The sequence below is a fragment of the Folsomia candida genome, unplaced genomic scaffold (genome assembly GCF_002217175.1).
Source record: "Folsomia candida strain VU population unplaced genomic scaffold, ASM221717v1 Fcan01_Sc018, whole genome shotgun sequence".
Taxonomy (NCBI): Eukaryota; Metazoa; Arthropoda; class Collembola; order Entomobryomorpha; family Isotomidae; genus Folsomia; species Folsomia candida.
The window spans coordinates 410,985-434,852 of NW_019091210.1; the positions used below are offsets into that span (position 1 = coordinate 410,985).

The window sequence follows — 23,868 nt, forward strand, 5'->3', positions numbered from 1 at the left end:
ATGGATGTCATTCAGCAAACGCTTGACTTAATAATTAAAATCTTTCTATTCTGGAGCCCGCATGCGGGCTTTAGAGACTAGTGAATGGATAATTTGCATATCACAGGCGATGAGGCTGACTCGTTCGATAGTTATCGTACCTGGGCAAATTGCTCGCAATAAATTTCCCTCAGCCATTTGCAGGAACAAAATATTTGCGATGCTACATAATTATCATTAAACATTTTTTCCAATGGATGCAAACCACGTAAATATTTTCACATTAATTTATTCAGATTGAATGCCAATCTTATAATTGAAACATTTTATAATTAATTAACCCGTTGTTGAATTCGTTCGTGCCGTTGTGGTCGTTGTGACCACGCCAGGTCCGGTGTAACCAGGTGGACAGAAGATGCCCCAAAGTCGGCACGATAAGGGAACCAGGTTAAAATTTTGGTTTCCTCCGAGCGGTATATTTGCAAAGAAAAGCTTCTCCTCTGGTGTCATGGGGGTTGCTTGAAACTGGAAATGTTCGAAATTTTAATTTCCACCCTAATTAAACCGTAATTTTAACAAGTGTCTCAACTTACCCCGGCGACAAGGAGAACGGCGATGAAGATGTATTGGGCAAACATTTTATTGAAATTGTATTGAAATTGGGAAAGAACTGGTGAATTTCTCGAGCTTTTATTGCAATTTTGAACTAAACATTTTTCGATTTTTCGACAGCTGTGCATACACAGCTGTCGAATTCAATTAAATCAGGAGATGTTATCTTTTATGCTTTACGAAAAAAATATACAGTTAATTGTTATCCACAATGGACTTTTATATGAATGTTTGCTTTGTCCAGGCGTCACGATGTAAATTTTTGTAAAACTGTTTACACAGCTTTTATTTATCGAGTAATAGTTTCCCGGACAAGTTCATGATCACTTCTGGATTTTAGAGGCTGGATCCATTGTCAAAAGAAGAGAACTATTATGAAAGAACTCTATGATTGATGAATTTGTTCCAGTAAAGGTGTGTTGACCGATGGCAAATAATTTTTGCAGGTGCAAACAAAATATCGAACAGGAATTGGAAGAATGAAATACTTTTGAAGCATTTCATTTGCATGTACATAAGTAATTATGTATGCAAATACATATTTATGTAAATAAATATGTATGTAAGTAAGTATGTATGTAAATACAAAGTTATGAATCTTTGCAGTACTAAATATGTATTTGAAACGTTACACAAGTAGTAAATTCACTAATCTTTTTTAATTCAATGGGATACATAAGTTCTACTTAGTTATGTAAATAGGATTCCCTTAAGCGCAACAGTTACGTATTTCGCACGTTTTTTCCAAACTTATAATTTTGTAAATTCATACAATGCATACAAATTTATGTACGGTATGTACAAAACGTTTTTAGAAGTTTTATAAATTGATGTACAGGTACATATGTACCTATGAGGTATGGATGGACGATACGTATTTTAAGACCAATTTAGTAAGGATCTGTCAAGTATTGGTTTGTGAGACATTTTTATGCAAAATCATCGCTTTTTCAAAATCACTTTTTCAAAATTATAGCAAAATTATCACGACGATATGCTTGAAAAGTTTATAACTTTGCATGCAAAATCGTCGCTCGTTTTTCACGAGGCAAACTACAAAGTGCGAAGTGAACCGGCGGGAGCACATACGACATTTACATATTTAATCAGCAGTTTTTTTTTGCAAATTTTTCACTTTTTTTTGCCCTCCTTTATTTTAATTCTTACAAATTTACAAAACTTGCACTAATTTAAGAATACAAAGGAACCGTACTCTCGCTTAAGTACCGATTGATTTGAAAGCGAGGTAACTTCAATTATGAATTGTCCTGACTTAATTATCTAGTTTGCATTTAAAAAATTGAGTTTGCTTGCAACTCACGTTTTGCGTTTTTATAAAGATTTTATAATTAGTACTTTTGTATGTCAGATTCTAGACCTAAATATAAATCGATTGATCCAGTATGAAGCTGAGGTCGGCTTCTTCACGGGAGGCGAAGATTTCTGCACATTTTGGTAAATACTTAATTGTAATTTACAATTTGTAAAAATTCATTTTAACTTTCATTTTAACGCTGTTATATTTATTATTAAAAGGTAGTTCATTTTCAGTTTTATCTTTTTAATTACAGATTCTCAAGTTGAGGGCGAATCAGCCGGCGACGGTATCAGCGTGATATCGAAAGCTTTACAGAACCCGTTGGTCAGTCAGCAGAATTTATAAAATACCTTATCTTGATTTTGAAATGAAATTCTGAATTTCTACCAGATTCTTGATCTCATCCTCGCCCTACTTGATGAGTCTGACTTGAAGAAGGCACGTCTCGTGTGTCGTTATTGGGCCGAGATCGGTGGCAGTCTGTTAGGAAAGCGGACCTCTCTCAACGTCAACCAGTTTTTCCGCTACGACGGGTCAAAATTGTACCAAGTGACCCCCGTGGCTCAAAATGTGATGCGTCACCTCTCCATCACGGAAGAATTCCACCCCTCTATTCCGAGCAATAAGAAGGCCAGCGTCATCACCAAAATTTTCACCAATCTCCCCCACGTGTCCCAATTTACTCGCGAAATCCGCTTTGACGCCGACCGATGGAAATTGGTGACCGCTTTTGTCAACGGGCTGAGGAAGCTCAACAAATCCACGACGAATATCCAAGAAATTTCTGTATCCGTCTGGGACTTGCCTAGGACTATATATCCACCGTTCACTAAAAAACTCCCCATTCAGGCTAACTTGACCTCTATCGATTTCGACGTTTGCGACAATGACGTTCTGAGGTCCCTCCTTCAAATATTGATGGAATCTGCGCCTAATTTGACATCTTTATGCGTCTCCTCGACCTTCTTCCCGAATTTGGAGGGGTGTAAACACCTCAAAGTTGTCAATTTTGGCATCTTCAGGTCCGCTCCTTCCACTGTTGCAAATTTCGACTTTGCCGCCGCGATCGGGATGTTGGCGCAGGTGAAGGATTCCCTTACCGAGTTGGAATTTCGATATTCCGGTGGTGAAACTGGCACGCCACAGGTAAAAATTAGATGAAGGCATTAAACAATATTTTATAAGTATTAATTACATGTTGTGCACGATAATTTGCAGCAGAGCCAGAACCTGGACGTTCCAGTGATGTCGAAGCTTACATCTCTTTCCATCCATCCAGAAGGAATGTACTTAATTCAGGATATTCTTAACGAGGACCACCTCCCAGCACTGACGAAGCTAGTTCTCAACATTTACAATGCGCGAAAAGAGTTGAATGTGGCATCCCAACTGAATCTGTGGAAGCGTCATCGAGGCGTGAAATTTCTCAGTCTATCATTAGATTCACGCTCTTCGCTGGATGTGAACACAATCGGGGAACAGATTGTCCGACTATTTCCTTCCGTTAGGAAATTTGAGCTAATATTGTGGCTCGATAGGACCAATTCCATCCAGGAGGTAAACCAGATGATGGCACCGTATCAAAATTGGGCTCTGGAAGAGGCCAACGTTCGCGGTTACAGAGTTAAGGCAGCCTCCGTGTTGGTCGCGATCTTGGAAAACATGGCGAATTGGAAAGGTGCGGATTATATTGTGGATTTCTTACTAAAGACTCTTGCAACGCCCACGTGCAAAAAAAATACTGCTGTAATTTCTTGCGGGCGGTTTTGTTTTGCGACTAACTTTGATGATAAATTATTTAAAGTTTTTATTATGTATTTCAGGCGCTAAAAGTGTCCATTTCTTTGACGCTCGCATCATGCAGGATGACTTCTTTTCCTCCATTAACGATCTCATCTTACTCAGCAGAGGTTTTAAAAGTGTGGAAATAGACGATTATGAGGGTGTGGTACGTCAGCGTTTAGATTGAATAACACAATTGAATTACATACTGTGCATACTAAATTTTTATCATAAATTCAGGTGCCGGAAGAAATTCAGGAAATAATGCGACCAATCTTGGACGGAAGTGGTGCTCCAATTCGTGTCACGGGAGGTGTGGTTCGCACTCCGGAATGAGGAGATTAGTGCGTTTTTACCTCGGATTTTGGGATTAAAGTAGTAAAATATTAGCTACGATGAATTGGCCTTGGATTAGATTACTTTTCAAATTTTCCCTAGGATTAGAATTTGGATTTTTTCGATGTGGAGTGTTAGAAATTCTGAAAGGCGAAAGGATGAAACTTAATGTATGTATAATTTTAGAGTTTCAATGCCAGAAGGGTCACTTTTCAATTTCATGTTAACAATATGTAATCGATACATTTATTTTCTCAATTTTCAATAAATGCAGTAATAATACTTTAAACCCTTATGTGCATAGCTTCCAAAAGTTTGTATTTATTATTCTTTGAGATGTAACGACCCGGTTTTTTGGGGGTGTTTCATTTACTTAATAACTTACTATTTTGACAGGTCCATTTGGACTACATGTCATCATGTGTACATACGTAAACCGATCAAAAAAGCCGAGGCCGTTATGATAAAGAACTTGTTCTTTGACCTTGATTTTGGATGTGTGGGGCCGAATTTAAAAACTCTGGGAACAAGGTTTTCATGCAAAGTGATGTATTTTTCATGGAACACGATGCAGACAACAAAGAGCGATGGTGGTGGAAGAGGAGCCGCGACAGCATGAGACATGAGACGGCATGCGATATTTATCAGCAGGATTTTGTTCGGAAACATTTTTCCTTAATTTTTCACATTTCATATTTTCAAATCTTAAATTGTTACAAGTTTAAAATTTACTGTGATTAACGATTATAAACGAACCACCTGTAAGTTCCGATTATTTAAAGGTGAGTTAATTCAAATTGTCCTGAATTTAAATTAAATCGTTTGTATTCAATAAAATAACAAATTAAGCCTGTAGCGCTCAAATTTATTAAAAACTTGTATTTTGTACTTCTAATTTTAGGCCCAAGTATGAAGTTGAGGTCGTCTTCTTCCCTCGAGAAAACAATCGTGATATCGAAAGCTCTTCGAAATCCGTTGGTAAGTCGTACAAATTTGTAAAATATATTTTTTTGCATAAATTAAATTACGAATTTCCACCAGATTCTCAACCTCATCTTCGCCAAGCTTAATACGACTAACTTGCGGACGGCACGTCTCGTGTGTCGTGAATGGGGCGATGTTGGCGCAGGTTTGTTAGGAAAGCGGACGGCTCTCAACGTCAACAAACTTTTCCGCTACGACGGGACAAAATTGTACCTCCAAACCCACGTGGCTGAAAATTTTATGCGGCGCATCTCCATCTCGGATCGATTCTACCCCTCCGTCCCCATCGAAAAGATGGCAAACGTCATCACCAAGGTTTTTACCGACCTTGCGCACGTGTTCCAAGTTACTCGCGAAATCTACTTTCGCGTCAGCCAGAGGGAAACCGCGACCGCTTTTGTCAATGGGTTAAGAAAGCTCAACAAGACCACTACGAATATTCAAAAAATTTCGGTATCCGTCTATTGGAAACAGCCAATAAGTCATGGGAGAGGGGTGTATTCCGCGTATACTAAAAAACTCCCCATTCTAACTAACTTAACCTCAATTGAGTTCAGTATTTGCTGGGACATTCTACGAGAAAACTTTGACGTCCACGGATTTCAGCCTCTCCTTCAAGCCTTGATGGACTCGGCACCTAATTTGAACTCTTTAGACGTCTCCTCGAATTTCTTCCCGAATTTCGAGGGGTGCAAAAACCTCAAAGTTCTCAACTTTCGCTTGATAAGGCAAGCCCCTTACAAGGTTCCAAATCGCGACTTGGTAGCCGCCATCGGGATGTTGGCGCAGGTGAAAGACACCCTGATCGAGATGGGATTAAGCTCCCACGTTTCCGGTGATGTCATGCCAAGGGTAAAAATTACATAAAATGTCTTCAACAAACCAATATTTTATTGGGTTTAAAAGTACAATAATTTGCAGAAGTGGCAGAGTCTGGACGTTCCCGTCATGTCGAAACTTACGTCTCTCTCCATCCATCCAACAGCAATATACATGTGTCAAGATTTTCTTAACGAGAACCACCTCCCAGCACTGAAAGATCTGTTTCTCGGCTTCAGCAATCGGTCAGCAGCGTTGATTGCGTCGCCCCATCTAAATCTGTGGAAGCGACATAGTGGAGTTAAATCTCTCAAGTTAGAACTGGATGGACGCTGGCTGAAAAATGCAAATGGGATCGGACTACAGATCGTCCGACTATTTCCCTCCGTTAAGAAGCTTGAGGTTGGTATGGCGTGGAAAGACGTGATCAATAACAAGTATTTGGAGGTAAACAAGGAGGAAGTAAAGCAGATAATGACACCGTACCGAAATTGGGATCTGGAAGAGGCTAGCGTTCGATTTGATGGAGTTAATGCGTCCTCCGTGTTGATGACAGTCCTGGAAAACATGACGACTTGGAGAGGTACAGATTACGTAAATTGTTACGATCGGTATTTAATTTCTCGCATGTTTTACATATGATTACATTTCTTTCGTTGCTCTCGTGCCAGAAATTATGCCTTTAAAAATCAATTTACTAAATTGCTTGTTTGTTAAGGCAAACTCTGGTGAATAACTGAACGTTAATTACGTACATTTATATATGTATATGTATTTCAGGGGTTAAAAGTGCTAACTTCCGGTACGCTGGCATCACGCAGGATGACTTCTCTGCTTCTATTGAAGATCTTATCTTACACAGTCGGGGCTTTAAAAGTGTTAAAATCGGCAGCTGTCGTCGTGATGTGGTACGTTAGTTTTTACCTTGAATTAAAATTGGCACGAATTATGTACTTGCTAAAGTACATAAATTCTTCATAAATTCATACTATTCATAAATTCATGATATTCATAAATTCATGAAATCATAAATTCTTCAGGTGCCGGAAATTCTGGAAGTAATACAACCAATCCTTGCAGCCAGCGGTGCTCCAATTCAAGTCACGGGAGTTGTGGTTCGCAGTTAGGTTATAAATGAAGAATGGATGGAAATTAAAATATCATGATTTAATATGTTCAACACCAAAATGGTCACTTTTCCATCATACTTAATAATGTCTAATCCATATTTATTTTCGAAATTTTCAATAAATCAAATAGATTTCAAAACTCAAAGTTGTTAAAGTGTCCAGATAAGATGGGATAAGATATTGGCGTCCTTTAGATATGTAATAATTACCGTAAATAGTGACGAATTATTATGTCCGTGGCTGACTAAAATAGCAAAATTTATATACGCCATTTTTTTTATTCTATCACGCTTAACCGGCCCAAATCTGGTAAATAAATATTGGAGAACAATTCGGTCGGGTCCATGCACTGGTAACAAATATGTACCGCTGGTAATACATATTACGTAGGGACATAACCCTTGTAGGTCATCGATACTGTCTACATATTTTCTGCCGTGACATTTTGAGGTACAATTATTTACGGTCACACGACGACTGTACAATAAATCGTAGCATACTTAATACACCATCTGAAAGAAGTTCATTTCATTGCCATTTTCATATTTCATATTCAGGGATGGGCAATCCCAGGATTACTTTAATCAGATTAAGTAATCAGATTACATTGAATGTAATCCGTAATCCAGTAATCCACGAAAAATTCACATTTTAAAGTAATCCGTAGTCCGTAATCCTAACTAGGTCTGGAAATGATGTGTAATCCGTAATCCCCAATTTTCGAGATTGGAAAATGTAATCAGATTACGGATTACTTTGTTGGATTACTTTGCACCTGTAAACGGGGTGACAGCTCCATCTTGCAACTTCTCCAGAGTTTGAGTCACTTGCTGAACTTGAGTGCTTAAACTACCGTCTGGATTCTTCAGCAAAGTGCAAAGTTTAGAGAATTTTGGAACAATGAGTAGGGGTTGATTTACTTCAACACATCTCTGTCAGCATCGTCACCTGCACAAGGTCTTGTTAGTTCTGCCATAAGATAATTTTGTCTGTTCTAAGAAACCAACTGTCGGATGAATCATTCAACGTTCGTTTTTTACACTAATCATCATCATGAAATATAAGTGTGACTCTATTCAGAATGAACTGTTCCAAATGAAATGTAGCAAAGGGGTGGAGCGAGACGGTCACACGGTCATGGCATGCCAAAACTATGTCTAGATTTTATTTTTAAAATCCCCGCCCAGAACTACGTATAAAACTATTAAAACATAAATACGACATTTTCGACGTTGGCGTCGTCGACACGGTCACGCGGTAATGCCACGTCAAAACTATGAAAATTTTTGTAATCCCTGTCCAAAACTATATCTAAAACGGCCAAAACAAAAAATTCGACACCTTTGATTCGTGGCATCATCACCTTGGGGCCATGACCTTATGACCTACAATTCCCATTTTCAAACTCATCCGTACTTCAAAAAATTAGAAACCCATTGGCGAAAACCGCATGATGAAATTCGAAATCGTTATAAAGTTATCGTGGTTAATTACGGACCGGCGGACAAAACATTTCCATTAAGGGATTTCGCTTCGCTTCACCTCTTAATACATAAATGTAGATTTTTGTAATCCACATAATAATCCGTAATCTGATTACTGTAATCCGTAATCCGTAATCCACATCATCAATTTATCCCAGTAATCCAACAAGTAATCCACATTATTTCAGAAATGACGTAATCCCAATCCAGTAATCCCATGATAATTTTGAAATTAATTAATCTGTAATCCGTAATCCATCGAAAGTGTTGGGATTGCCCATCCCTGTTCATATTTCATTTTCATATTATCATAATACAGATGAACAAGGCAAACAAAACTTATGTTTATAATAAATGAATGAATGTAAACATCCAAATTCCAGTTAACCCACGAGCAACGGGATGTTTAAAGCTTGACGTGAATATGCCAATTAGATACGTACATATGTATCCAAGGATAAGTCGAGTACCACACTTTCACCTCACATGTTCACACCAATGGCTAAAAAGAATAGTGGCAGTGGTGAGTGCCCGGATCAAATTTCTTACCCGGGTTGCTACCCCTCTCCCAAATACCGACACTCAATTAACTCCTTCCGATAGTCATGGCACCGGTATCCGACAAGCATCTATAGGATTTCATTATCTTGCCATACGTACGCAATTCAGTCATTCATTTGTACCTACGCAAGTTATTCAATCAATCCGCCTAGTCGAGATTTATGTATACGTTTACACAGTAATATATTTTGTTTAATCACGCTAATAATTAATTATTGCGGCAAAATGGTCTCACCCTGTTGTGGCGTGAATTTGCAGAGGGGTGTGAAATTCCTGGCCTCTATTTCCATGGTAAATACAGTTAAAATCTGGAAGAGTCGCTTGACGATCTGTTTTTGAAAATTAGTTTACGACGATGATAAGTGTAGTCATACCTTTTAAAAAACTAAAGGATTCTGATTGGTTGTCGCATCGCAAACTTTGGCAAAATTGTGAAGTAAAGACTTTAATTAAATCAACACCTTTATATTCTAGGGATTAAACGGAATTCTGTGTCTAATGTCGGGTGCAGGATTGATGACGATAGTTATCATATCGTATCAGCCGAATGATAAGTACCCCGCGATGGAACTGGTCTCGAAAGGTGGGTGAAATTCGTTGTCACCAATAAATTTACGGCAATTTTCGCAAATCTTGCAATCCTAACTTGGCAAGTTTTGATAAATTTAACATGCAAATAAAACGACGAGACTTCTGCATAGAGGTCTCATCGTTTTATTTACCCAAGGGTAAAAAATCTGCTAGAAATATGACATGATCTTAGCTGGCAACTATAAATTAATGAAATACGAAATATTGAGGAGATTCACGCAGTCCTTGAAAATCGATAAGTTTTGTAAAATAATTATTAATTATACAAACTAAAGAGATTTCCTTGATCTGAGTACGTTTCTGTAAAAATCTATGAGCTATAATTTTTTTGAAATGTTTGTAAAAGTTTGTATGTATGTAAGTGTACAAGATTTACGGATTTTATAATGTTACAAAGGACTGCGTAATTTACCACGGTACTTTCGTCGTTAAGACCACATATGCGAAATTCTTGCCTCACATAATTAATTAAGAACAACTGTTTTTTAGAACCTGTGGTCGTTGACTTTAATGACATTAATATATTGAAGCATGTCATCCAGAAGTATGGAATTCTTCCTTTGGTTTCCTTTTTCATCATCCTTACCATCCAATTGGCTTTACATTTCGTTGCTGGTGGTGTTCTAATGAGGGCTGGAAATCAGGTACATAACTACACGCTCTAAGAAATAAGGGGCCGTTCATAAACTATGTAACTCTAAAATCGAATATTTTTACCCTCCACCCTTGTGACGCTTGCATGACGCTTCAATCCACCCCCCCCTCCTCCCTCATAATGTCACGGAAAATCTCAAATTTCCCACTGGTTCAAGTACTTAAATTGAATTCAAATTAACTTACAATGGAGGTCTCCCAACGTATGCTCACAGATCTGGACCAAACTAGCGTGAATCGATCACAAATATAATTAGTATGAAATTTGCAAATGGAACTATCTGCCAATGCGCAGGTTTGGCGGAGATATTTGCATAAAAAGAGGAGAAACCCCACTCAAATGCAGGGAAATTTTTCAATTTCCAAATTTGCTGCGCATTTTTCCCGCTTTGGATGCAAATATCTCCGCTAAACTTGAGCATTGGCAGATAGTACCATTTGCAAATTTCATACTAATTATATTTGTGATCGATTCACGCTAGTTTGGTCCAGATCTGTGAGCATACGTTGGGAGACCTCCATTGTTAGTCAAGTTATGTTTTTAATTTTCTATGAAATTTCAATCTAAATAGTGTGAAATTGAAGAATTCATCGTCATTTAACTAGAGTCATCGTCGTAGAGTCTACGACGATGACTCTAGTTAAATGACGATGAATTTCATTTCTGATTTAAATCAGAAAGTTATTTTAGAGAGTAATATAACTAAAAACTTGCCGTAAATCAAATCGCGTGGTTTCTTGACAATTTTTATAATTTTTGCGAGTGTGACGTGACGATGGTCTAATATCACCCTCCCTCCTACGTGACTATGCGTGACGCCACCCCACACCCACCCACCCACCTCCAAGCGTTACGTAGTTTATGAACGGCCCCTAAGGTGACCCTTGTGAAACGTAAATGCACACTGAATTCTGTAAACTTTGCTAGTTATCAGGTTAATAATACTCTGGATTTAGTATAGTTTACTTAAAACGGAATTTAGACTGCATTTACTTTTCAAAAGGGAAACATTATTTTTATTTTTAAGAGTATGGACTCATAAAGTGTACATAGCATTATCCAAACATACTTGTTCACATTCATTTATTCTGTAGGGAATGAATAAAGGGGGTTATAGTTTCTTCAAAATTTTTGAATGAATAAATATGTATTCATTTCATATCCATTCATGAAGCTTGAATGAATAATTTTGTTTTCATTAAGAGTGAATAACTCATTTTTACCTGTAATTTGCATATAGGGCATATTGAGAAATCCATCAAATATGGCTAGATACAAAATGAATTAAAAATGAATACATATTGATTATCAAATTTTGAATAAATGAATTATGAAAGAATTTTTTAATTTTTTAATTGAATGAATTTTGAATGAATAAATGTTTTTTGAACAGGTGCATATTGATCCAACGTAATTATTTCATACATTTAATTTAATTCTAATCGAATTAATATTCAATTTAGAAAAACGTCAATTTGTGCGTATTCTGGATGCTGTATCACCTCACTCTCTTCATCTGGGAAATTACTGCATGGTTGGTCATGTTCGCTCTGAAACAGCCAAACCTAATGTTTCTTTACGAACCGAAAACCCTGATTCCATTCCTGCTCGAGAACTTGTACGAGTTTTGGGTCGTGGAAGCCTTCATCAAACAAATTGAAAGAGAACGAAGAAATGCGAGCCAAAATGCAGTAGTTATGGTTGAGATGGGCGACAACTTACAATTAGTTTAAAAACATATGTAATTACCAGGTTGGTATTGTGGCCTGAGTACATACATACATAAAAAAAATTTAAAACTGTAAAAACCAAGGTGTTCTGGTCAGGGTTTTATTGGGTTTGGTTTTATGGGTTTTAATCGGCTGTAAATGACTAAAATCCATTGGGTTTTACTATGTTAACATGGATTTTATTTGGGTTTATTGTGTTTTAACTGGGTTTTACATATTGGAGCCCCTAGGTTGTTATTTTTTGATTACCTAATCTGGATTGTACAGCACATTTCGTAACGGGCGTAGTTGTAAAGTGGAAAGAAATGTGTTATAATCACTGGAAAACATGTATCTCTGGTGGGACACTAATCAAAAAAGAAATATTTATGTAGTGATATTGACAATTAAGAAATATTTAGGAAATATTTAGAAATATATTGACAATTAAGAAATTATACATACACACTCAAAATAAGGTAGTAATGAATCATTACCATGCGGAATGACTATGTGGCTCTACCACGTCGGTTACGATTTGTCGTAGAAATGGTAATAATAAGTTCAGGGAAATTCAAATTCATTACCAAATATTAAGGAAGTGAATACCATTATGTATTAAATTTGAATTTCCCTGAACTTATTATTACCATTTCTACGACAAGTCATAACCGACGTGGTAGAGCCACATAGTCATTCCGCATGGTAATGATTCATTACTACCTTATTTTGAGTGCATGTAGGTTTGGAATAAATACTAGTTAATTATTATTGAGTTGATAAAGTATTAAGAAATATTTAAAAATAAATAAAAAAAACAATTATGCATTGTACTATTAGCAACCAACTCTTTGTGTGAATGGCGAGTACGCGGGGTTAAGCAAATTTGCGGCACCATGTAGCATCCAGAGGGGACATGAAAAACCAAATTGAAACCTCGGTATATTTTAGACAATATTATTTAAAAATATTTTCTCTATAAAATTTTTCGAAATCTTTCGTTTCTGACCTTTTATTAAGGGGTCAAACCCCGTCCGTCCGCATTATGATTAGTTGAGAACGGATGCGAATTTCGACATGTGGTTTCCACCGTCGTCAGGGCGAATTCTGAGCGCTTTTGGTGGAAACCACATGCCGGACCGAACCGAAATTGGCATCCGTTCTCAAGAAATCATAATGCTGACGGAGGGGGTTTGACCCCTTAATAAAAGGTCAGGAACGAAAGATTTCGAAAAACTTTATTGGGAAAATAATTTTTAATTAATATTTTCTACAATATGTCGAGGTTTCAATTTGGTTTTTTGATGTCCATTCTGGATGCTACATGGTGCCGCAAATTTGCTTCACCCCGCGTACTCTCCATTCACACAAAGAGTTGGTTGCTAATAGTACGTCAGGCAAATTTCTCTGACAATGGGAACGCAAACCATGTTCAAGCCAGATAATTTAAGCTCAGTATGTAAGCCCAACTCTTTACTCTACTCTGTAGAAACAACATTTAGTACTGAACTTGTGAAGATTCGTAAATTTTAGCAAGTTGTGGTCGCAGCAATTTCGCGGAAACATTCAGTCTTCAAGTGGAACCTGTACCTCAGAATGCGGCGCACATAACTTCCTAAAATTTTCACATCTGCACAAGTTCACCACTAAATGTTGCTTCTACATAGTTAGACTTACAAACTGAGCTAAAATTACCTAGCTAAAAGTTGAGCATGGCTGGCGTCTCCATTGTCTATATTAACTAATACAAATGTATTCTTCCTCGTTATTTGCATTCCCTATTGACTTTTGCAACTATCCACAGCTACCTGGAAGCATCACACATTTTCGGAGCACGTATGTAGGCACAAATTGATCAAAGTCAAACAATCTCATAACAGTTCTCATTTTAACAATGGATCCAATCATTGACGCCCACGATTCGTGGTTAATTTGTACCCGAAGCAGATAATCAAAGTTTACACAATTTTGCAATTCATTGTGACGCCAAGAAGCAGCAAATATTGATACAACACCTTAATTTAATTCAATTGACTTGCTTTACACATTTTTTTAATTTTTGCATAAAGCACATAATATTCATACATTACATATTACATAACTTCTTTCATACGTTTATGTAAGGGGAGATCCATAAATTATGTCACGCAAGAAAGCCCTTTTTTAAGACCCCCCCACCCCTGTTGTCACGCCTTTGTCACGCTAGTCGTGACCCCTCCCCCCCTCTTGTCACGTCACGCCTGAAAATGTTGTTATACATTTTTTTAATTGTTAACATTTTTGAATCATGCAGAAAGTTGTCTTCAATCAGTTTACGTTGTTGAAACCATGAAAAATAGGGTTCGGAGGAATTTTTTAAATTGTGCAAATTGTTGGAGATTTTGTAATGTTTTAAATTGTTGCAAACTTATGACGATTTTTTGAAATTATGCAAACTTTATGGCATCATGAATTTTTTTATTTGCAAACAATTGGATATTGTGCAAATTATTTGAAGGCTTGAACAAAATGTAGAAACCTGGTTTAAAATCTCAAAATCTGAAACTTGGTTGAAATTTTGGATGCTTTGGATCAAAGGTCTGTTTGATATTCGGGTATATATCTAAATAATTGCGAAACTGTAGTTTGGTCGTAGTCGAAGAATTAAAATGTGAGTTAAAGTTTGCATTAAGTTAGGCCTCCAAAACGTTATGTCACAGATCGGCCGAACCCCCCCTCCCCATATGTCACACTTTGTCACGGATCCTTGGACCCCCTCCCCCCCATCTTCAGCGTGACATAATTTATGGATCACCCCTAACTTGCATAATTCAACCAATTATACAGACGTGCAAATATCCGGGCACACGTCATCATGAACAATTTCTAGTAGAGATGATCCATATAAAAGCCTGCGGGTTTCCCATTTCCAAGTATCAATTCCTTTTTACCATTTTGCAAGCCAGTGAAATTCTCCACTGCCTAAAAACTCCGCAATTTTACAAAATGTTTGCTAAATATTTCTTGATCGCTGTTCTCCTCGTTGCTGGTGTAAGTTGAGACATTTCTTAAACTTGTATCTTAATGATTATATTAATTTCAATCTAGATTTTAAATATTTTTAGATCCAAGCAATGTCCATGAATCCGGAGGAAAAGATTTTCTTCACCAACATACCCACTAGCACGACCAACCAAACTCTCAGCGTGGTTCCGGCATCGTGCCTTATTTTCGGCATTCTCTGCCCAACAGGGTACACCGGACCCAGAGGCGGTTAGACTTTACCAGATATCAAAAACCCATCAATTTCATAAATATGATGTTAAATTGGAATAAATTCACGTGAAATACTGCACATTGGCGTATATGTACATTTATTTAAAATATGACGCAAGCAGACCCAATTATAAGGCCAGGTTTGCAAAATCAAGGCATCTTCCTCGTATTTTTCGCACACCAAGCAGGGGTTTAGATAGACAAGCGTTTCTTGAGGTCGTGTCCTTTTCTACAAAGTGGGATGGCGTATTTTTTGACAGGCTGGCTCCAGTCTTTATTTGGTTATGTTGCTTGAACAGGTTAATTGACATATTGCTCATTCGGTACATACATAATACATATGTATGCATGCATTTATGTATTATGCAAGTTTTCAAGTAATTCATTAAATTTGAAGTAATTTTAAAAATTTAAGTGTTGCTCTTGATCATAAGTGGATGATTTTTAGGAAAGACCATTTGTCAAACCAATGCTATATGTGGTGGAATTATTGCCGTGGTTGGCCTCATTTACACATTTTGACGAGAAATGTGGAGTTTATTCAGCATTGAAATCCCCTATCGCCAAGGAGAGGAATAGTGAGTTTGATGCAAATGAGGTGGCCTGCAACACTATGATGTGCATCGCTTGGAAGAAAGTTGAAGGTTAAAGGCATACAAATACATCTGATTTTCAAAAGCATCCTTACATAAATTATTCCATCAGCGAAATTTTGAATTTTAACAAAAATATGTTAAGAAATACATTTTACAGTTTAAGTTCAACTCAGTAGAAATGTTAAAATTTTAAACCTTATGAGTAATTATTCATTTATAACCTGCCAGGTCTATTTGATTTGACTTTGCTCGCATGTGTATTTTAGCGAAGTACATATGCATGTTTAATCTTTTTAAGTTGGAAGAACACGCGGTGGAATTTTTACATGTCTATTTTTGTACGTCGCTGCATCGCATTATTTCCAATGATGGGCGGCCTCGGCCTCTTTTAGGATTTTGAGGTCGAGGCCAGTAAGGTCTGAGGCCTATAGTTTGAAAACTAGTGAGGCCGACCTCGCTGAGGCCTAACGTTTCCGACCTGATGCTGAGGAAAAAATTGTGAGGCCGATGTTACGCAGAAATAAATGAAGAAAAGAGCATGGAGGAAATTTGGTAGGAATTTTGTGTATTTATTTTTTATAAAAATTTGTCTTACATTTAACAATGGATAGTAAAGATTCTCAAATCCAATGGTTATGCTGTAGCGTTAAGCCAATGGCTATAAGAAGGAAGAGACACTTGTTCTGTCCGTCTTCTGGAAGTCTGGTTGGTTTTTATACCCAATTTGTTTAATAGTAGTATATGTAATTCTGATTAAAATGCTCATTATTACTACATGCAAAATATATTATGTACATCTGTTCTCCGACCACGATTAATTTAATACCAGTTTCCTAAGAGTGTGCATAAATTTCGCTACGTAACAGAAAAATACATGTTGAAGTGATTGAAATCGTGTTTAAAACCAAGAAAGCCAAGAAAACACAGGTACCACGAAACCAACACTTAAGCAAAACTAATCAATTCTACATACTTTAGCCTTTACCACTTCATCCACCGACATTTATTTTAGCCACATTCAACTCAAGTGTTCAATCAGAACGACACAAAAAAATCGTGCATTGCAAAAACTGTACTTATCTACATATGTAGTTTCCTTATTTAAAGAATGTAATGTATCTCTTCTCGATATCACTTATTCTCTTATTGGTTCTAGGAATTAGGTGTACTTTAGCCAAGTTTGACCTTCACTTGATACTGGACAGAGGGGAGGAGGATATTTGGGAACATCGAATTATACAAAATTCCTTACCACTCTCGTACCATCACAGTGTCAAAATCTTAGAGAATTTTGATCTTCCAGTGTATAACAATTCCTTCATGCTAAATGAAACCAATATTGAACGATCCACTCGTCCAATAATATTGTTCATTTCAGAAAAATCATTCTCATTCTTCTTGAATTTTACCGGTTTCGAGGCGAAATACGTATTTCTCTTTCAGTCTCACTCCTCAGTGCAGTACGAAAATGACCTTGCACGTCTAACCGGGTCGTCCAAGATAATATTTTTCAGCAAAGGTGGCATCCTCGTTCCGTGCTTTCCCTGTCGCAACGCTCCACGTGGAACATTTCTCCATAAGCAGATTTTCTCGTTCGACATGATTAACTCGATATGGCACGAACAAAACGAGATCAACATGCAGAGAAGTACACTCCTTACCGAATACAAGGGCGATCTTGTCGAATTTGACGAAAAAACTTCTTGCGGCCCGAGCTCGAGTACATTCTACCCTTGGGAGGCTTTAAATTACTGTCTGAGCTACATGATCGGAATCCGCCTCAATTTCACCACGGTGCGCTACAAACGTTTCAAACATTCGGGCGACTTGATTAGCACGTACATCGGATTGGGTCGAATTTTAGGCAGTGATGGAATAACAGAGTTTCATAACCAAGAGGAAAAATTATTCACTTTGTCCATTAGAAAGTTTAGATTTTCAATCGTTACGCAATTTCCAAAAGCAGAAAGTAGTTTTGGGAACATTTTCACCCCATTTGACATCTGGACGTGGACATTAGTTTTAACTTTTTGCATTGTAATAACTATTGTAATTCAATTTAACCGGGATATGCGCAATCTCCCTAAAAACAAGGCAGAATATAGTGTCCAATTCCTCCGTGATTTGATAACATTTACGTCAATTTTGATTAGTCAGAATGGCAGTGAGGTTGTTAACTCGTTGCAAAAACAGAGAAAAGCCGTTCCGATGCTGTTCGTGTGGTTTTTGGGGTGCAACGTTCTCATGCAAAATTTATACCAGGGATCAATCACGTCCGATTTGACGGTTACACTCTTTCCCGTGGTCGCCCGAACTTTCCAAGAATTAGCGAAATCTAATCTCACAATAATTACGACCAGCACCGTTCACTTTTCATCCGAGCATGAATCTCTCCTAAAATATCTCCTATCACCGCTTCTTGAATCTATTAGATAAGATTCGTCACCAGGTGGTGAAAAATACGCCACCTTTCTGTCAACCTTTGTGCACAGGTGTATCTTCGTTTCGCAAATAACCTATGATTTTCGCGAAGCTATGGCTAATATTTCCAACTCGAAAATCATCGCAACTAAAGAGATGGAAATTCCGACACATGACACGTTTGCAATTATAGAGCGGGAAGAGGACTTGATGCTATTTACCCCGTGTTTAAAAGCAATGGGGAAGCGGTTAGTCCTCGACAGCTTGCACGATAGCCTACCCTTCCAATTTTACGATGGGATATTTGGCGACTTCAACTATATTTCGCCCACAATATCCACGTGTATTGCAAGATTAACGGAATCAGGGATATCCGGGAGATGGGAAGAACTCGACATTATGGTGCGACAGCTAGTTTTTATGAAACATTTTGGACCAGATATACACTAGGGGACAATATTGAGTAAATTGGAAGAATGATTTCATTCAAACATGGAAATCTCAAAAACTATAGTATGGAAATGAATAATTTCTTTTGCATAATGTGTAGGATTTAAGTAACTATAAAACCAAAGATCAATTAAGGTACTGAGTATAACCGCTTTTTTGAAAATATGCCCGAATCGTGAAGAAAAAAATATGGAAGGGTCAAAATTGAGTAAATTTTTCAGACTTTTCCTATTATTTTCTAAAGAAAGATATCAATTTGAATTTTTTTGCGATTAATATCTAGTTGGACCTCCTTTAGCTTCAATCACGGCAATGCAGCGGCTTCTCATCGAGTTGACGAGCGTTGTTGTTACTTCCGGTGGAGTAGTTTCCCATGCTTCGGAAAGCCGCCTTTTTACCTCGTTTTTGTTCGAAATAGGCGTTTTTCCAATTTCCCGCTCAATGTGATCCCAGAGGTGCTCAATTGGATTCAAATCGGGACTTTGTGGTGGCCAGTCCAGCACCGTTATCTTCTGGGTCTTGAAAAACGCCCAAGTCGACTTAGCGGTGTGCTTGGGATCCTTATCTTGTTGGAAGATAAAACGCCTGCCAAGTTTCAGTTTTGCTGCCGAACTTTTGACATTCCTGTCGATTATGCCCTGGTAAACATGTTGATTCATGGTCGTTTCGACAAATTCCATTTTTCCAGGACCTGAAGAGCTGAAACAACCCCACACCATGGCGCTTCCTCCACCATGCTTGACAGTGGGGTTCAAATTCTTCATTTTCAGAGCTTCCTTTTTCTTCCTCCACACTTTGATCCGACCATCCGACCCAAAAATGTTGAATTTGCTTTCGTCGGACCATAAAACTTTGTCCCAGAAAGCTTGGTCCTTGTTGAGATGCTCCTGGGCAAACTTCAGTCGTTTCTTCATGTTCGTCTTGGAAATGAAGGGCTTTCTCTTCGCTCGAAAATTTTTGTATCCATTCGAATTTAGGATTCTTCTGATAGTCTTAGGACTGGTCTTCTTTCCTGTGGCAGTTTCAGTAGCATTCGAAATATCCACGGCGCTGGATCTCGGATTTATTTTCACAAACTTCACGATTGAACGTTTCTCTCGGTCCGTGAAAGTCTGCTTTCTTCCCCTACCTGCCTTGTTGGCAATGCTGTTTGACTTTTTATAGCGGTCAATGATCTTCCAAACAGTTGTGTACTTGATTTTTAAAATTTCTGATATTTCTTTTAAAGTTTTTGACCCATTTTCGTCTCCTTCCCATGCGTCAATGATGCGCGCCCTTTCTGCCACCGTGGTCTCAGTCCTGACCTTTGACATCCTAATTGGAAGAATAAAAATGTTCACAAGTTGTATCTACACCATAATGACCATACTTGATAGAAAGATTTGCTTACCTTATCAAGTTATAACGACAAAATTAAAAAATCTACTCAATTTTGTCTATCCCGTATTTTTTTCTTTACAAATCGCGCATTTTTTCAAGACAGGATATATACCCATTACATGTATTTATGTTTGACTTCGTAGCTGATTAAATTCTACACATTATGCAAAAACAATTATTCATTTCCATCCATTAGTTTTTGAGATTTCCATGTTTGAATGAAATCATTCTTCCAATTTACTCAATATTGTCCCCTAGTGTAGCATCAAAGTTTATTCGGAAATTCAATTCCGACTTTAAAGAGGGAAACGTCCAAGTTTTGAATTCTCACGAGGATGCGTTTCCCGCGCTGTTTTACTTTCTCGGTTTATGTGCCACTGTTATCGCTGTGGCGACCGTAACTTTATTGGTTGAGTGTAAGGTTACGATCAAACGGGATCTTGTAGTCACGACAAGAGCTTTTATGCGACACCTTACCAATTTTGCAGATTACTTGGCAATTTGATACAAGCCTGCAAAATTTTTCGTTGAGGCTGATATGGATACTTACCAATTTACATATTAATATTATTCTTCTATGAAAAAATATTTCGTTTTTACTTATCATTTTTTTCTATTTTATCCTTAATTTCTCATGGGAGACAAAAATTGAAATCTAACTATGTATCTAACTGTGTAAACATACAAATTATCGAATTTTTTGTTGTAATAAAATCTTCATTTTGAAAAAAAACGCCAGGACATGAATAGGTTTCCAAGTTGCGATTTGATTACGCGGAGGTGGGAAAGGTGAAACCCACATATTCAGGCAAGAGGATGTTAAAAATTAAGATCAAATATGTATGAAACCAAAACTTTAAAATTGAATACGTAAACAACACAATGGCGAATTATAGCCAAATATAATTTAATATCCTGTATAGGACTCAACTTTTGCCTACTTTTGATTTTTTTCTTAGACAAAATACAAGTGAGCAGAAAATTTTTGAATCAAGTCAATAATTTAAACAAAAATACCTATTTTTGCGTTGAACATATTTTATGAAACAACTATCTTGAGCGTACAAGAATTTTCGAAATCTGATCAAATTTAGATTTTTAACTTAGGTTTAATTTGGATTTGAAGATGGCGAGTTTCGTATTTTCTTCCATTTGAGTGGATGTGGTACAATATACCCTAGGAAGTTAAAGGTCAAAAATACATAATTGGCATATGGGAGATCATCTTAAAGGAAATTTCGTTAGGGGTTATTTGGTGGTTTGCCCCTAATCATAAAAAATCACGAGATGAACACTGATTTAACACATAATTTCCATACACGATGATGATATCTGGTTTTCTTCTTGGGGCTTCCACCTAAGCTATCTTTTAAGATTTATTTCATCATCCGTTATTTTTAGGGGCAATAATTTCGCTACGTATGGCTAAACAGTTTGAAATCGTGTTTAGCGGTTGTCATGAACCTTTCAGAAAATTAGTTAATTAGTTCCATAAAATTTACCATTTCTTCCACCGATGTGGGCATGATAGTTTAGATGTTAGTGTAGAATTGAGACTGCATTAATTTTTCAAAAGCGTGAAGTTAGGTTTAAGGGTGTGGCCTGAATGGGTAAACTGATGTAAACATTTAAATACTTAGCATAGGTAGTTGTGCACAAATATTTATTCATAACGACGACATTTGCGATTTCGTTCTGTCGTCGCATGTCTATTTTAGCAAAACATGCATGTTGAATCTTTTTAAGTTGGGAGAAAACGCGATCGGGCTTTCACCCATTTCGCCACATCGCACTACTTCAATGTACATATGTACATATGCCGAATAAGTAGATATCTACTATAAACATTACCATGACATGGACCAAAGGAGGGAGAGAGTATACATATGTATAAATAGAAGGCAACGCTATACTCTCGACAACAATTGTTTTTTTAGGTGACAATAAATTGCATTGTTACGACAAAGTTTAAACACATTTAAATTTAGATACGTGCACTGTAAAACTCTAGTAGCGTCACATTTTAATGTATACCTTAAATAAAGTTACTAAAATTTGCGATGATACAACTGGTTTGTGTAAAATTTACTCAAGGTTGAGGGGAAATTCTACAACGTTGGATAAATTTCAATTTCCATAGGATAAATTTTACAAAGCCAATTGTATCATCGACAACTGTATTCAACCTCGAGTAAATTTTAATCAATTATATTTGGACCCTAAATTTTAGAGTGTGCTCTGTAGCAGTATCGATTTGGTAGTAACTTCTTTACGGAATGGTAGTAGTTTGTTTATGACTATTAATAGTATGAATCACAATACTATAACATTGCTAAGCCAGAAATTTTCATGCCGGTACTAATTACTAAATAAGTATTTGTACTGCGACCGGTGTTAATTCAATACCAGATTCCTAAGAGTGTGCATAAATTTCGCAACCTAACGGGAAAACACATATGCTAAAGTGGTTTGAAATCGTGTTTAACGGTTGTCACGAAATCAAAACTTCTAGAACAATACATAGTTACCGCCAACTTTAAACTTTCCCACTATTTCCACTGACATGTACATGAAAAATTAATTAGCTCCTAGTTCAGCAGAGTGCATGTTCACCGTCCAGGGGTAGGCGTACAATCTAAGAAATCTTGTAATAAAATAATACCGTGTGGTACATACGGTAAGAATTACTCTTCGAAGTGGTCGTAATAATTATGCACGTATCTAAAATGATGGTCATGCATATCTGATGCATATGCATCTCCGTAATAAAGCTTTACCATAATGGTCACCAAATTCTACTAAGTGGTATATTGCTACTACCAATTGGTAGAAAATATAATACCGAGAACTACTTACATATATATCTATATAAATATACAACTACACCACATTTCTAAGAGCGCATTTATGGCGTGTTGTACAATTCGACGTATTAATATCCCATGATGCTCTTGCAAATATTTTGCTCGGGTCCTTGGCATAATATTGACGCCAATGGTTCATTCACATTCGACTCCAGGCATGAGAGATAGTGACACAAAAAAAATCTAAAATTGCAAGAATTCAACTTATCTAGCTGTCTGATTAAAAAAATGCATCCCTTCTCAATATCTCTTATCCTCTTGGCTATAGGAATTAGGAACAGCGTAGGGGCGGGTGAGTTTGACCTGCATTTCATACAGAAATATGGGGAGGAGAATGGTTGGGAACATAGACTACAAAACTTTTCATCCCTTTCGTATCATCACAGTGTAAAAATTATACAAAATTTTAATTATCCCGCAAAGAACAATGCCTTCATGCAAAACGTCAACCATATTGAAAGATCCCCTCGTTCAGAAATATTATTTATATCAGACCCCTCATTAAATTCAGCCAAATTCCAGCGTTTTGTCACCGACTCTAGACCCAATTACATCTTTGTGTTTTTCTCTCACTCATTGCGCTACAAGAATAAACTTCCCAAGGTTATCGGGGCCTCTAAGCTAGTATTTTTCGGCGAAGGTGGCATTTTCATCCCGTGCTTACCCTGTCGCAATTTCAAATTTGTTAACAGCCACATTTTCTCGTTCGATATGATCAACTCAATTTGGCACCGACAAAACGAGATCGACATGCAAGGAGGGATTTTGCTTGCGGTCTAAATGTCTGGGGAATTTTAGATTTTAATAAAACGACTTCTTGCGGGCTGAGTCTAAGTAGATTCCTCGTCTCAGAGTCTATACCATTCTGTCAGAGCAATATCATAGGATTGAGACTTAATTTCACCACAGTGCAAAAACGAAATTTAAAGAATTACGACGTGA

The 23,868-nt window shown here is 37.1% G+C and overlaps 4 protein-coding genes and 1 long non-coding RNA gene across 6 annotated transcripts; 4 read left to right on the forward strand and 1 right to left on the reverse strand.

Moving 5' to 3' along the window:
* Positions 1-248: 248 nt before the first annotated feature.
* LOC110857332 lies at positions 249-661 on the reverse strand. Its single transcript, XR_002548661.2, has 2 exons — positions 573-661; positions 249-504 (listed from the first exon to the last, which is right to left on the reverse strand). It is a non-coding gene; the product is annotated as an uncharacterized LOC110857332 (long non-coding RNA).
* A 675-nt stretch (positions 662-1,336) lies between these two features.
* LOC110857384 lies at positions 1,337-4,315 on the forward strand. 2 transcript variants are annotated; one of them, XM_035857924.1, is made up of 7 exons: positions 1,337-1,837; positions 1,961-2,046; positions 2,163-2,233; positions 2,300-3,055; positions 3,131-3,587; positions 3,733-3,857; positions 3,932-4,315. In XM_035857924.1, the coding sequence occupies exons 2-7, from the start codon at positions 1,995-1,997 to the stop codon at positions 4,025-4,027; spliced, it is 1,557 nt and encodes a 518-aa protein (XP_035713817.1). In that variant the 5' UTR covers positions 1,337-1,837; positions 1,961-1,994; the 3' UTR covers positions 4,028-4,315. The 2 variants fall into 2 exon arrangements, with proteins under 2 accessions (XP_035713817.1, XP_021961671.1); XM_022105979.2 differs by having other exon boundaries at positions 1,340-1,837; positions 3,128-3,587.
* A 321-nt stretch (positions 4,316-4,636) lies between these two features.
* LOC110857211 lies at positions 4,637-7,105 on the forward strand. Its single transcript, XM_022105823.2, has 6 exons — positions 4,637-4,809; positions 4,929-5,005; positions 5,069-5,863; positions 5,933-6,413; positions 6,611-6,738; positions 6,871-7,105. Exons 2-6 carry the CDS (start codon positions 4,937-4,939, stop codon positions 6,955-6,957), a joined length of 1,560 nt encoding a protein of 519 aa, XP_021961515.1. The 5' UTR covers positions 4,637-4,809; positions 4,929-4,936; the 3' UTR covers positions 6,958-7,105.
* Positions 7,106-9,484: 2,379 nt separating this feature from the next.
* LOC118438045 lies at positions 9,485-12,446 on the forward strand. The gene is made up of 3 exons (XM_035857737.1): positions 9,485-9,588; positions 10,086-10,240; positions 11,715-12,446. Exons 1-3 carry the CDS (start codon positions 9,504-9,506, stop codon positions 11,982-11,984), a joined length of 510 nt encoding a protein of 169 aa, XP_035713630.1. The 5' UTR covers positions 9,485-9,503; the 3' UTR covers positions 11,985-12,446.
* A 2,373-nt stretch (positions 12,447-14,819) lies between these two features.
* On the forward strand, positions 14,820-15,294 carry LOC118438010. The gene is made up of 2 exons (XM_035857671.1): positions 14,820-14,990; positions 15,065-15,294. The coding sequence occupies exons 1-2, from the start codon at positions 14,835-14,837 to the stop codon at positions 15,215-15,217; spliced, it is 309 nt and encodes a 102-aa protein (XP_035713564.1). The 5' UTR covers positions 14,820-14,834; the 3' UTR covers positions 15,218-15,294.
* The last annotated feature ends 8,574 nt before the right edge of the window (positions 15,295-23,868 follow it).

Coding starts and splice junctions, on each gene's coding strand:
- LOC110857384 (XM_022105979.2), top strand. CDS start 1,995: ATGAAGCTGAGGTCGGCTTCTTCACGGGAGGCGAAGATTTCTGCACAT. Junction 2,047..2,162: donor GAAGATTTCTGCACATTTTG/GTAAATACTTAA, acceptor TTTTAATTACAG/ATTCTCAAGTTGAGGGCGAA. Junction 3,588..3,732: donor AAACATGGCGAATTGGAAAG/GTGCGGATTATA, acceptor TATGTATTTCAG/GCGCTAAAAGTGTCCATTTC.
- LOC110857211 (XM_022105823.2), top strand. CDS start 4,937: ATGAAGTTGAGGTCGTCTTCTTCCCTCGAGAAAACAATCGTGATATCG. Junction 6,414..6,610: donor AAACATGACGACTTGGAGAG/GTACAGATTACG, acceptor TATGTATTTCAG/GGGTTAAAAGTGCTAACTTC. Junction 6,739..6,870: donor GCAGCTGTCGTCGTGATGTG/GTACGTTAGTTT, acceptor TAAATTCTTCAG/GTGCCGGAAATTCTGGAAGT.
- LOC118438045 (XM_035857737.1), top strand. CDS start 9,504: ATGTCGGGTGCAGGATTGATGACGATAGTTATCATATCGTATCAGCCG. Junction 9,589..10,085: donor GATGGAACTGGTCTCGAAAG/GTGGGTGAAATT, acceptor ACTGTTTTTTAG/AACCTGTGGTCGTTGACTTT. Junction 10,241..11,714: donor TAATGAGGGCTGGAAATCAG/GTACATAACTAC, acceptor TATTCAATTTAG/AAAAACGTCAATTTGTGCGT.
- LOC118438010 (XM_035857671.1), top strand. CDS start 14,835: ATGATCCATATAAAAGCCTGCGGGTTTCCCATTTCCAAGTATCAATTC. Junction 14,991..15,064: donor CTGTTCTCCTCGTTGCTGGT/GTAAGTTGAGAC, acceptor AAATATTTTTAG/ATCCAAGCAATGTCCATGAA.